This window comes from Rhinolophus sinicus, linkage group LG10 (assembly GCF_036562045.2).
Source record: "Rhinolophus sinicus isolate RSC01 linkage group LG10, ASM3656204v1, whole genome shotgun sequence".
Classification (NCBI taxonomy): Eukaryota; Metazoa; Chordata; class Mammalia; order Chiroptera; family Rhinolophidae; genus Rhinolophus; species Rhinolophus sinicus.
In genome coordinates, this window is record NC_133759.1 from 14925252 (window position 1) to 14938627 (window position 13376).

General features: G+C 42.7%; 1 protein-coding gene across 3 annotated transcripts in view; it reads right to left on the minus strand.

The window, feature by feature from the left end:
• Window positions 1-1537: 1537 nt before the first annotated feature.
• STAC (SH3 and cysteine rich domain) overlaps window positions 1538-13376 on the minus strand; it is a 135208-nt gene continuing 123369 nt past the window's right edge. For 2 of the 3 annotated variants that reach the window (XM_074312639.1, XM_074312640.1), the window contains one exon: window positions 2733-2949. In XM_074312639.1, the coding sequence (XP_074168740.1) occupies window positions 2851-2949 (99 nt within the window). In that variant the 3' untranslated portion in view covers window positions 2733-2850. Of the gene's footprint in view, window positions 2950-13376 lie in introns of all 3 variants that reach the window. The other variant, XM_019727663.2, reaches the window with a different exon arrangement.

The window sequence follows — 13376 nt, forward strand, 5'->3', positions numbered from 1 at the left end:
TCAAATTCACCATGATAGAATCCAAGTCCTCTGGCCTCGGTGGTGAAGTGTCAGGCACAGCTCCCCTGGTTTAGTTACATATTCACTATACCTCCGCTGGAGGCAGGGGCAGGTGGGAGGGGGTACAAGGCTGCTCCCTCGCATGGACACTGTGCCACCCAACCCCTTTGTTCTTCTCATATTGGCACTTTCCTTCTCTGTCCCCTCATCAGAGTCTGTCTCCAGAGGCTTTCATCTCATCCCCATTCTGAAACTGTGGCCCTTCTTCCAGCCATTTCTTGAGTCTTAGAAACCTTCAAGACTTTGGTAGGTCATACTATCCTCATTCTTGCCATTTCTGTAGACAGGCAGGAGGAGAAGAAATGGTTGGTTTCTCTCTCTCTCTCTTTTTCTCAGTGTCTGTGGCAATCTGCGCTCTGAGAAACAGTTGCCTTTTTCTCTGATATATGGATGACTCCAGATCTTGAAGGCACGCTAGATATCTTGCATGTGGAGGGTCACTTGATATTTGCAAAAACGTTTGGGTCTCATTGTGCAGAAAGAGTATGTTTTCTCCTTTCTAACATTGGCTCAAATGACAAAGTTCCTGTTCCAGTTATCTATTTCTGTATAAGAAATCACTCCAAAACTTTGTGACTTAAAAAAGAAATCTAACCATATTTATCTTGCTCATAAATCTATAACCTGGGCAGGGCTCTCAGCAGGACCCACTGTTTCTCTGTGATGTCAGCTGAAGAAATGGGTGGTCTTTCTACTGGGCCTCTCCTGCATGGTGGCTTCAGAGTAGATCAATTTACGTGGTGGTGACTCAGGGTTCCAAAGATCAGTGTTCCAAGAGATCAAAGCAGAAGCTGCAAGGACTTTTTTGACCTAGTCTCAGATGTCACACGATATCACTTTTGCTGTATCCTATTGGTCACATAAGACCAGCCCTGATTCAATATGGCAGTGGGCTACACACAGGCAAGAATATCCAGAGGCAGGGATCACTGGGGGACAACGTTGGAGGCTGGCTCCCACAGCCTCCCCCGATTCAACTGCAACAGACAAACTGATTTTCTAAAATGCAAATTCAGTTTTCATAGCATGTGACACCACTGTACCTAAGAGCTTCAGTGGATATTCCACCAGAAAGAAGAAATTGGAACACATATTTTCTATGCTATTTCCAGCTACTGTGTTTTTTTTTTTTATTAAATGGAATATTGAATTAGAGGCAAAGAGCATTTGTAGTCCGGCATTCCATTTTACAGAACGGCACTCATGTCATAGTATCCACCCTGGCTTTCAAAGAATCCTTCTGACTCTGTACACTCCGTTTTGCACATTATATCAGAGAGGGAGGAAATTCCAATGAATGGCTTTAAAATGAGAGTAAGGCATCCAAACTACTGTGAAACCAGCAGCCATCCCATTTCAGCTCCCAACTTCATGCTGAGCAGTAACAAAAGAAATAAATGGAGACTAACGATGCTTTGGTTTGGGAAATGATGCTTACATGCACACGATGCATCCACTTAAGTCTTTTAAAAACCAATTGTTCTAATGATTTTATTGCTCTGTAACAAAATAAATCAAACGGACACTGATTCCAAGGTCATTGTGAATTGAAGTTTAACCACATTAAAGCCTAATAGGATGCAAGTTTGAACAAGGAGAAAGGCATCACAGTATATTGCATTCTTGTAAACATTGGTACAAGTACAGAATAATAGAGACTCCCCTAGTTAATGCTAAATAGGCCCCAAGTTCCTCCGCTTTCAGAGGCTGAAGCATTAAGGATTCTTTCCCATTTACATCTGCTATGGTAAAATATACTGCCCTAAAGAAGAATGGATTCCAATTTGGCTACTTTTCTCATAAGATGCTGTTGGTTCTCCTCCAGGTTTCTGGTTCTCTGGGAGGTGGATTCAGCCTACAAGAGGGAGTGCTACAGGATGGCACGAGGGAAAAATGCTGGCCCTACTACAGAAGATATAAAATGGAAGTGAAGCATATCACTGAGGCTTTGGGCCACACTCTCTTCCCCAGCTCCATCTCCTTGGGAAAAGGACTTCATTATGGAAAGGGCTGTATATCCTTCAATAAGTAACAGGGTGAGTAACCTTACCCCTACTCTGTCCTTTGTCTCTATGCCTTGTGTCCTGCTCTGTCACCTCTGCTGGTCACTAGAGCAGCAGGGGGGAACTCCCTGTTGGCCATGTTTGGGCAGATCAGGTCTTTGCAGTTGGTCTGCAAAGTGTCACCACATCAACTTAGCGCTCACATCTAATGTACATCAGCCGGATTTCTTCGGAGGACAGAAGAGACAGCACAAACACAAAGTGAGGGGCCCCGAGGGGAGCCCTGGAATGTTGGGGACTAGGAAGTATGACTTCCTGATTCTCACAGAGAGACTGCTTGGGGTCTCAAATGTGATGATGCTCATTGGTTGGTACTGAGGACAAAGGTCTGGAACCAGAATCACATTTGGCTACATGGATCTGAACCTCACCCTGGGGCCACACTGCAAACTGGAGTCCACTCCAGCGGGTTAACTTAGGCCACATGGGCAGGGAGGGAGTTGAGTCCTGGGAGACAGCTGTGGTTACCACCCTGCTGCTGCCACCAGGTAGGATTCTCACTCTGCCAGCGACTCTTTCAGCCACATCCCCACCTTGGGCAGCCTGGATATGCTGTGCAATGGACCCTCTGTCTTGTGGCTGTTTCTCCACAGCCTCAGGCCCTTGAGTCTTGTCTCACTGTTTCCTGGGTGGCCGGGTCAGTGTGACAGCTCCTCTTGGTTGACACAGTGTGAGATGAGGCATTGCAGCAGAGCTTGCTTATTGCAAGAGGAGGAGGGGCCAGCAATCAGATGTTTTCTAGGACATCCAGGGGGACGAGGCCTCTCTTCTTTCCACTGAGGACTCTGATAAAGCCATCTTGCTCTTCTTCAGAAGTCAGGCAGATCTGAATGCCAAGGAAGAAAAAAAAAACCAAAGTGTCAATAAGAAAGAAGCTAGAGGCTGCAGCATGAATCCCTGCTGACTAAGGTCAGCAGAATATCAAATTGGAAAAGGGAGAGCAGTGTCAGGGTGGGAAATTGTGACTCTGTGAGAAAAAGTTTTGGTAAAAAGATAGGCAGAACCCTGGGTTTAGAACTAGGTCCAGTCATTGAATGTTTTCTGAGATCCAGTTTGACGAATGAGGATCAAGGAAAGCTTGAGAATCTACCATCTTAGGAAGCTGTGGCAAAGTGGAAACTTTCTCTTTCATTTGGAGGTGGAATGGAAAGATGAGCTCAGATTAGTCATGAGTAGAAAAGGGTGGAAGGTGAGGGAGAACCAGAGGAACTCCTTTGGGCCATGAAGGGGGTGACCAACTTGTATTAGTTTGCTTGGGACTTCCTCAATTTTGGCACTGAAAGTCCAACATCCTGGGAAATTCCTCATTCCCAGACAAACTGGAAGTTTGATTATCCTATCAAATATTTTACTCATCAAGCCAAGTCAGAGATAACTCAGTTGTCTACGGACCCTCAATTCCCTCCTTTCTGCTTTTGCTCATTCATTCGACACATTTTCATTGGGTGCCTACTACGTATGTGTTAGGTACCATTCCAGAAGCTGGGAAAGTAGTGGGGAAAAAAAAAAAAAAAGACAGATTGCTGTTCTCATACAGCTGATTGAGCAGACCTGAGAAGACATTTCATTGAGCAATTTTATGTGTGATGACTGCAAGGTTCATGCTATTTTGATCACTGATTATTCAGTGACTAACACTTAGCAAACTGACAATATACACAATTAATATTTTTTGAATGAATTAATGAGTGAAAAAAAGGGTGCCAATGTAACAATATATGGCAATCTTATCTAGCCTGGGAGGGGTGTAAGAAAAATATCCCTGAAAAAGTGACATTTAAGCAAAGAGAGGGGAGTATTGTGGGAGGGAGGGAAAAGTGAGTAGAATATGAACCAATTCCAGTGTCAAGAGATTGTGCCACTTTAGAGTGACTAGCTAGAGCAGTAGTTAGAATGGTGGATAGAGGTGGTGAATAGTGTCAGATAAAGCCAAAAATGCTGGCAGGGCTCAGAATGTGCAGGAAACCCATGGTAAGCCCTGCTAAGTCCCTTAGCTGACCTTCTGGACCTATCTCATTGATTGGAACTGGGTCACAAGCCAACCAGCCAAATAGCAAGGAGAATAAGACCAATTCAATCAATTCAGTTAGGATTTACTTAAGAGATGGACAAGCGAATGAAAATCAAGGCTCTGTAGTATGGGAAAAGCGCAAAAGTGACTATTGGTATCCACCAACAGTTGGGTGTTAAAGGATTTCAAGTGGAAGAAAGAGATAGATTTCTTTAAAGTAGTTCTTCATTCTTTCTTTTCCTCTTCTCTCATCTCCCCTCTTCTCTTGTTACCTGTTGTCATTCTTTCCTTTCTCCTGTCTCCTCTCCTTTTCTTCCTCCCTTGTTCTCTCCCTCTCTCTCTCTTTTCAGACAGAAGACTTCCAAAGGCTGAACCAATTTTCTTCCCACTGCTGACCAGTCCTGACCTGTGCACTCAGCTTGCTAACAACAGTGTAGACTTGACTTCGGTGCATCACGTGTGTAGCAGTGGTGAGCTGAGCATTTCAATGCCAAGGTGGGTGCAGTCTATCCAGAACAGAAGCACCCCACATACTCAGCACTCCATCTTCAGTCAGCCCAGTCCTTCCCTAGATATCAAGCCCAGCTACACTCAGCCCCTCAGCATTACTCAGAGACTTTGCATTCCTCATAGGAAACATAAAAGTTATGGTTTTCTATAATAAAAGACTTACCCCTTTCTTGCTCTATGTCCCAGAGCCTAGACTCTTTGCTGGGATGCAGGTTCAACTTGGTAGTTAAACACTCAGCATTACATTTTTGGTCCTTTCATTTTAATTATAGTTGTTGTTATTATTACTTTAATACCACTCATCCATATTTCTGCTCTGGTTTCTGCATTTATAGCTCTACCACCCTCCTGCTTTCACACCCCCTAGTATTTAAAGACTATGGGAGTGGACTGGATTTTCCACACTCCTGTCTCTACTTGATATCTGGTTGCTGACCCACTCACTGGTACTCCCTTCCTTCTCCTGTATTGCTTCAAATTCTGCTACCTGACAGTTAAGTGCCCCTATTTTGTCAGTCCCATTTTGCTCCTACTTGGCTAAAGTCCTACAGTCTAACCAACTTGGGGGAGCATGTGTACTATTAACATCAAAGGTTGTCCTCTGCGTTGCCGCCAAACTCCTTAGCATTCCAATGTACTGCCACTTATAAAAGATAAGTAATCATTTTATTTAAAAAAAAATATATTTTTTGCCTATCACTTCTGGACTGAGTCTTTCCCTCAAAATACCCATGAAAAGACAGGGGGTTGGAGGTGGAGAAGAAAGGTCATAACATTAATGCCGAGACTGAAGGCCATTCCACAAGTGGACTGGAATTTCCATAAGACCTTTGGAGTTGAACTCATTGATGACTGAAGCAAGTTGTGCTGCTAGATCAAGGATAAAAAGAAGAGAATTCCCCCTCTAAGGTCTGTCCCAGGCTCAGAGATTCAGCATCTGTCCAGATCAGAAAACCCGCCGGCCATTTCTCTTTTACTAAGGGCTCTACTTTCTAATGTAGCCAAAATATACTTCTTCCTTCTCACACTACCCTCTTTCCAACCAATGCCTCTCTTTCTACATCTATTAGGAGACTGTGGTCCTCCAAGAAAGATAAATGACAGGAAGTAGGGCAAATTAGAAATGGCACAAATGTTTCCTGGAGGCAAGTCCCCAGCACATAAAACACAGTGGATGGGAATGGAGACAGAAAGACTGTGGGAGGTCTCGCAAGAAGGCGAAAGCAGTTTTTCATGAACTGCAGGAATTTAGAATGCTGGGGGCAAGAGCGATGGTGATGAAAGCAAATCCTAACTCAGCTCAGCAGACCGATGTAGGATGAATGCCTCTTAGATTCCAGAAGTTACTCTGAGCCAGGCATAACTACCTGTGCCTCCCACTAAGCACCCCTGAAGACACCGGAGTGGACCCTGAGCTGGACCCACCTTGATCCACTCATCTTTTTAGCTGGGAAACCTCCGCTCTGCACCCATCACTCCTTCTCCTAGGATAAGTAAATCGCTTGAGGCAGACACTGTTGGTTGATATCAATAGTCATTTCTGCTCTTCTTCCCATGCAGCAGAGCCCTGGTTTTGTTCTGTTGTCAATCCCTATGCTACATGACTCAGGAAAATCCTAATGGTCCCAGTCTGTTTCCATTCTTCTTGCTAGTGATTCTCTTAGTGCTTCCCATGGGACTTAGTTCCAGCCAATGAACCAGGATGGGAAGGTGTGTCTTCCTCTTCAAAGAGATAGACTACGAAGAAAATCTCTCCTTGTCTGGAAGGGATTTTTGGTGTAGCTGCAGTCATCTGTGCCCATGAGGGGAGGTGGCTAATATTTCAATATGGCAGAGCTGAAGGGTGGAAGAATCTGGATCCCTGACTATGGGATCAAGCTGCTGAATTACAAATTGAAGAACTTGCTTGTATCCAGAACTCTTATTATGTGAGTAAAAAAATACCATTTGAAGTTGATTTAATTTGAAGATGTGCATTAGTTCACTATTGCTGTTATAACAAATTACCACAAATGTAGTGATTGTAAACAACACAGTTCTATAGGTCTGATGTCTGGTGGGCTCAGCTAGTTTTCTCTGCTTTGGGTTTCACAAGGCCCAAATCAAGAAGTCAACAGGTACTATTATTATATTTATTATTTTTGCATTTCTCTAGGAGATAATTCAGTTCCAGGCTTATTTAGGTCCTTGCCAAATTCAGTTCCTTGTGGTTGTAGGACTAAGGTCCCTGTCTCCTTGCTGGCTGTCATCCAGGGGTCATTCTCAGCTTCCAGAAGTCACCTGCATTCCGTAACTTGCAGTCCTTCCTGTACCTTCACACCCAATAAGGGTGAGAGGAGTCCTTTTCACATTTAATCTCTCTCTGATCTATTCTTCTGCCTCATCTCTCTTCTACTCTCTTCTGCTGCATCTCTCTGACTCCAGCCAGATACATTTACTGTTTTTAGGGCTCAAGTGATTAGCCAGGCCAGCCTTGACAATTTAGGATATTTCCTGTCACAAAGTCTATAACCGTAATCACATCTGTAAGTCCATTTTCCATGAAATCTGGATTTGTTTTCTTTGGCTGCTACCACAAATTTAGTGGCTTAAGACAGCACAAATTTATTATCTTGCAGTTCTGAAGATCAGAAATTCTAAAATGAAGGTGTTGTCCAGGCTGCATTTTTTCTGGAGACTTTAAGAATCTGTTTCCTTGCCTTCAGCTTCTAGAGGCCACTTTCATTCCTTGGCTCCTGACCCCTTCCTCCATCTTCGAGGCCAGCAGCATAACATCTTCAAATCTCTCTCTGATCTCTGCTTCCATCCTCACACTCACTTCTCTGACTCTGACCCTCTTGTCTTTCTCTTATAAGGACTCCTGTCATTACACTGGGCTCACCTGGATAATACAGGAGAATCTCCCATCTCAAGATCCTTAACCATATCTGCAGAATCCCTTCTGCCATGTAAGGTAACATATTCAAAGTTTGAGGATTAGATCATGAGGCTGTTATTCTGCTTGCCACAAGACGAATGGATCAAGACTATTAATATAAAACATTAAAAATATTGGAGAAAACATGTGCCTATAAGTGAAAGAATAATTTTCAGCTATATTGAATGAAGTAGGTTAAAGGAGGACTTGGCCTCGATGTTTTGAGAGAATTTCTTGAGGTGAAGAGTGATGTAATGAGATGCAAAGAGAACATGCTGCAGAGGAAAGGAGGCTGATTGAGAAGAAAACACTACAAGGAAATAAGTACTAAGTTAAAATCATTATTTCTTCATGTAGGTTGTTAATCTCTTGCTTTCTTTCTTCTTCTTCTGGTACCCCTATGACACAAATGTTGTTATGCTTAATGTTGTCCTGGAGGTCTCTTAAACTCTCATTTTTTTTTTTTTTTTGATTCTTTTTTCTTTTTGCTGTTCTAATCAGGTGTTTTCTGCTACCTTATCTTATAAACTGCTGATTCAATCTAGTGCTTCATCTAGTCTCCTGGTGATTCCTTCTAGTTCATTCTTCGTTTCAGTTATTGTATTCTTCACTTCTGACTGGTTCACTTTTATGGTTTCCATGTCCTTTTTTATGCTTGGTATCTCTTTGTTGAAATTCTCACTAAGTTCCTTGAGCATCCTTCCTTATAACTATTGTTTTGAACTCTGTATCTGGTAGGTTGCTTGCCTTCATTTTGTTTAGTTCTTTTTCTGGGGTTTTCTCCTGTTATTTCATTTGGGATGTATTTCTTTGTTTTCTCGTTTTGGATGCCTCTCTGTTTGTTTCTATGTATTAGCTAGATCTGCTACGTTCCCCAGTCTTGGTCAGGTGGCCTTATGTAGTACGTGCCCAGTGGGGTCCAGAGGTACAGTCTATAGTCTCCCTGGTCACCTGCACTGGGTGCTCCAGGAGTGTCCCTTGTGTGTGTCCTCCTGTTATAGTTGATCCTTGGTTGCTATTGGCATGTCAGTGGGTGGGATTGACCCTCAGGCTGATTGGCTGTGGGGTTTGGCCACATCCACAGCTTACAGGCTGCTATTCAGGGGGCTTACCCCACTGAGTGGTATTTGCCCCACCAGGCTGTGGTGCTCGTTGAGACCACGTTTTGGATGTGCCACTTGTGGGGCTAATTGGGCTATGCTCTGAAGCCAACCTCCAAGTATGTTGGTTCTGGGGCCTTTTGCGAGGGGCTCTGGTGCAGGCCCAGGTCACCCACTGCCTGTGACTGTTCATGGCTACCTGGTAGGAGCTGCAAAGTGACCTGAACTTGTTTGCTGCCTGTGCTAAACCTGGAGGTGCATGGGAGAGGTCATGCTATGAACTGAGGACATTTGCCACCAGTACTGGACCTGGGGTAGCTCTGCAAAGAGCCAGGAGACCCCAAGGCCTGCTGCCACCTGCCAGCTCCCTTAAGGTTCAGCTACTGATAGAGCCTTGCACGATATGCAAGTTGGATAAGGCAGGGTCTCAGGGAATCACTAGAGTGGGAAGAGCTGTGATCAGCAGGTTAATGTAAATTTTGGTTTGGTGCCAGTCTGAGCCTGGAGCTACTCAGTAAAAGTCTCAGAGTACATGGAAGCCAGTTGCTGCCTGTTGGGAGCCTGCCAGACTCTGACAGTTTTCCAAGAAAGAGTGCAATGTGGGCAGGGCTGGCTGCACCTGGAGAAAATGCCTCGGGCATTGGGGAAGTTGGGGGTGTCTCGGTTTCAGTGAGTCAGCGGGGTGGAGCCTAGGAGCTCATCAGGCCAACGAAATTCAGATTTGGCCTTGGTGGGGGCAGACTCAACACAGAAAAGATGGCAGCCGCTGCTGGCTGCATGGGAGAAGGACCTGATACAGGGAAAATGCCGACTGTATTCCAGTCCCTCCCTTGAAGCCACACACCTCAGTCTGCCCCTCATATGTCTCTGACTCTTCCTGAGTCACCGTCCCTTCGCTGGAGCCCAAGGTGAGTGCCTGCGAGCGAGTGAGTCTTGTGCATGGGCCGTTTAAGAGGACGTCTGGGTTTCCCGCAGTCTTCCATCCCACCTGGATGGTTGGAATCCCCACTGTTTTTCACAGCCAGATGTTGTGGGGGCTCCTCTTCTTGCCACCATACTCCGGGCTTGGGAGCCTGGTGTGTGTGGCTGGGGTTCCTTGCTCCTTCAGGGGTGCTGGAACCTTCATGACCAAGATATCCCTCCTGATTCCCAAATGCCAAATGGAGGTTTGGGGCCTGTTCTGTGTCTCCGCCCCTCCTACCAGTCTCGATGTGGCTTCTTTGTTATATTTTTAGTCATAGGACTTCTGTTTGGCTTGACTTCAGGTGGTTCTCCACGTTGATTGTTCTACAATTTAGTTGTAATTTTAATGTGTTCATGGAAGGATGCAGGCACAGTGTTTATCTACTCCACCATCTTGCATTTCTCTTAAAAACTGTGTTTTCATAAACATTCAGTGATTAAGTTAAAAAAATAGGTTGGGAAAGTAAATAGAATATGGTATTAAAATGTGAATTAGATGAAAAGTTTAGTAGGAAATATGTTGATAATAGCTTGATGGTTAGATTACCTGTGATCTTTATTTACTTTTTTCTATTTTTGGGGTTATTTTCCAAATTTTCTCCAAAATAAATGCAGTTCAATTTTGTAATCTAAAAATAATTTATTTTTTTCTTTAAAGATGGATAGAACACAAACGATAAATAAAAACAGTTCTATAAGGATGACATAACTATAGGATGAAAAGTATTTAAAAATACTTTATGATATTTAAAGTTGATTTATAAGGACATTTTTAAAATTTCAAAAATGCAGAAAGCATACTCATGTCAATGCAGACTCTAGTTGTGTTCACAACAAAAGGGTAACTTAATTCTATTTGGTGACAAGGCTTCTGTGAAAAAATAATATAATAACTGACACAAATTAATCCCAAGGCAGAAATGTGATTTAATCAAAGAGATGCATTGCATTTATTTTCAGAATCACATTTCTTCTATTTCCTTGCTAACGACCATTTGTTTATATTTTTAGAGTTATAAATATCATATTGGCTATTCTCTAATGCTTACTAGGTAATTTTAGGTGGCATTGGTCATTGTAGATGAATTCTCCATTAGGCTTTACTCTGAATGATGATGGCAGCAAGGCAAATGACCTTGCTAACCACCCGTGGTGGCCAGTCACTGTGGGGCTTTACACAGGTGACGGCATTTGACTCTCACCTCCAAATCAAGAAGGAGATGCTGGGGCTTTACACACATGATGACATTTTACCCTCATCTCCAAATCAAGAAGGAGATGCTACTACACAGATTTTACAGATGAGAATATTGATATTCACAGGTGACTTTGCCAAAATCACACAGGCTATAGATCCATTTCTGTGCGAAACTAGAATCCATGTTCTAGCTACTACATTATACTTCCCTCAATTAACAAGCATGCTTTGAAATTTTACACTTAAAATAATTTAGGATACTAAAGTGGAGACAAATTTTGAATTTTTTCTCAATAATAGATTTTTAAAATGTAAATGTTCTTTCAAGTGGGTGACATTTTTCAAAAATTGGTTACCACATTAATGACAAAGATTGAAAATAGAAATTTGTGTAGCAATAAAGAGATTTTAGTGGCTTTTGTTGACCAGTATGCGATTGGAAATAAAAATGCCTTCAGTTCTTACAGAACTGTTAGGTTGGTGCAAAAGTAATGGCAGTTTAAAAGGTTAAAAATAATTGCAAAAACTGCAATTACTTTTGCATCAACCTACTACTACAGGACTTCAAGTGAGGTAATAAAAATGAAGGTCATTCTCAAAGGTTCACTTTGCTCACAACACCTGAGAGTTTGTAAAAGAGACTGATACTCTGCCTTTATCCTGGGTGGTCCTGTTTCAGCAGGTCTCAGGTGGAGCCAAGAATTTGCGTATTCAGTAAGACCCCAGGTGATTCTGATTCAGGGGGTCCAAAGACCACGCCCTAATGAACACGAGGCTGGACAAATATCAGGGGTTATGGCACTTTCCTAAGGAATTCTGGTTAGATCACGTAGTTCCAAGCTCAGGCTGAAAAGCTATATTGTGTCTTGAGCATGTCTAATTGAAGAGGCTGGGTTGTCTTGCTTTCCCTTCACCCCGCCGATTGTTAGTTCAACTGTGAGAGTGGAAAATGCAGGTGTGAACCCATTCTCAGAAAATGTTTTTTTTTTTGGGAAATATGGCCAAGAAATTGATAGAAGTCATTGAACAGATGTTTTGCTTCTGGAAATTGATCAACTTGAGCAGACTTTAATTTGCCTTCTGGTTTCACTGGTTTGTATTTTAAGAGCATAAAAACAATGTTTAATCTCAAACAGGAAGAGCAAGAGTATTCTGAGAAAAAAAATCAAACATCCTGGCAAAATTATTTAATAACACTTTGCCAAAAAAAGATGAACATCCTTCCCAAACTTATTTCATTCCAAAGACTTTCCAAATTTTTGGAACAGGAAGGATACAGCTGGGTAAACTTGGAGAAGTTTGAAGCACTGGCATGGAATTCAGCTGGGAAACATGCTCATTTGCTTTGTTGGGGTACGTGTGGCATTAGAGATGGGGTCTCAGTCTGATGAGGATGATTCCATTGCTTGGACTCAAGAATGACTCACTAGGGTGCCCACATGAGCAACAATTTATTTTTAAGGGGCCCTCTGGTCCTAGGGCACTTGCCTTTATGACATGTGCCTTCCCTGGGAACTGAACTAAATAAATGGTGCTGTACTGTTCAGAGTTTGTTTCACAGTGTCCAGGGCACGTGGTTCAGTGAAAGGTCTTGATTTGGAGCTTGCAGACCTATGTTTAAGTTTGGTCACTTAGCAGGTTTTTGCCCTCTTGAGCAAGGCACGTGACCTCTATGAGCCTTTGTTTCCTCATTTATAAAATATAAACAGTGAATAACTAACCTATACAATTCATAGGGCATGTGTGGAACCTCAAATAAAATGTATATAAGCTTTATAAATATTGTATAATATATATGTATGACATTTAAAAATAATAGTAGTGATAATACTGATAACAATTGTTAGTTATTGTGACAATGTCTTAGAGAATTTTAATCTGTTCTCTCATGCTTTGTGAACCAGAGGTTGGAGATAAAAGGTTCTCTCTCATGAAGTGGATGTAAAAACAGGGCATCATGACCCAAAAAGGAATAGCTGTGAGAGTTTTGCGTATATTATTGTGGGAGACAGAGTGGTTTATACAATCTGCCAGGGATACAGGGTGTGGTGGGATTCCCCAGAGGTGCTGTTGTTAAGGGGAGTCCCTCAGATGCCACTGGTCTTTATAGGCAGATGATGGCTTCTGTTATCTCCAGGGAGCACATAGGCAAGCAATGTGTTGGACAAACACCAGCTCTAGGGAAAATGAGCAATTTTGGGCAGAAAATGAAGGAGCAGGAGATCTTAAGCAAGGTGTATTTCATGCTGGCACATTGACAGCTTTTGATCTCTTTAAACATACTCGGACTTATATATTCTGTTCACAAGGGACCAGGCAAAGGAGAGGTTGTGTAATTTTTCAAAATGCATTCTGTCCTAAACTCGGCATACCTTGTAAGCAGTTTTTATAAGTAGGAAGAATGCAGATTTCAAGTAATACTGTGAAACCAGAGAGCCCAGTGACCCATTTTCCTAAGGATATAAGAGATTTTAATAACCTAAAACCACTAGATGGCATACACCTCTGGAGGATACTTGCATTTCTATAAGCAACAGCTACTGCAATTAGATGC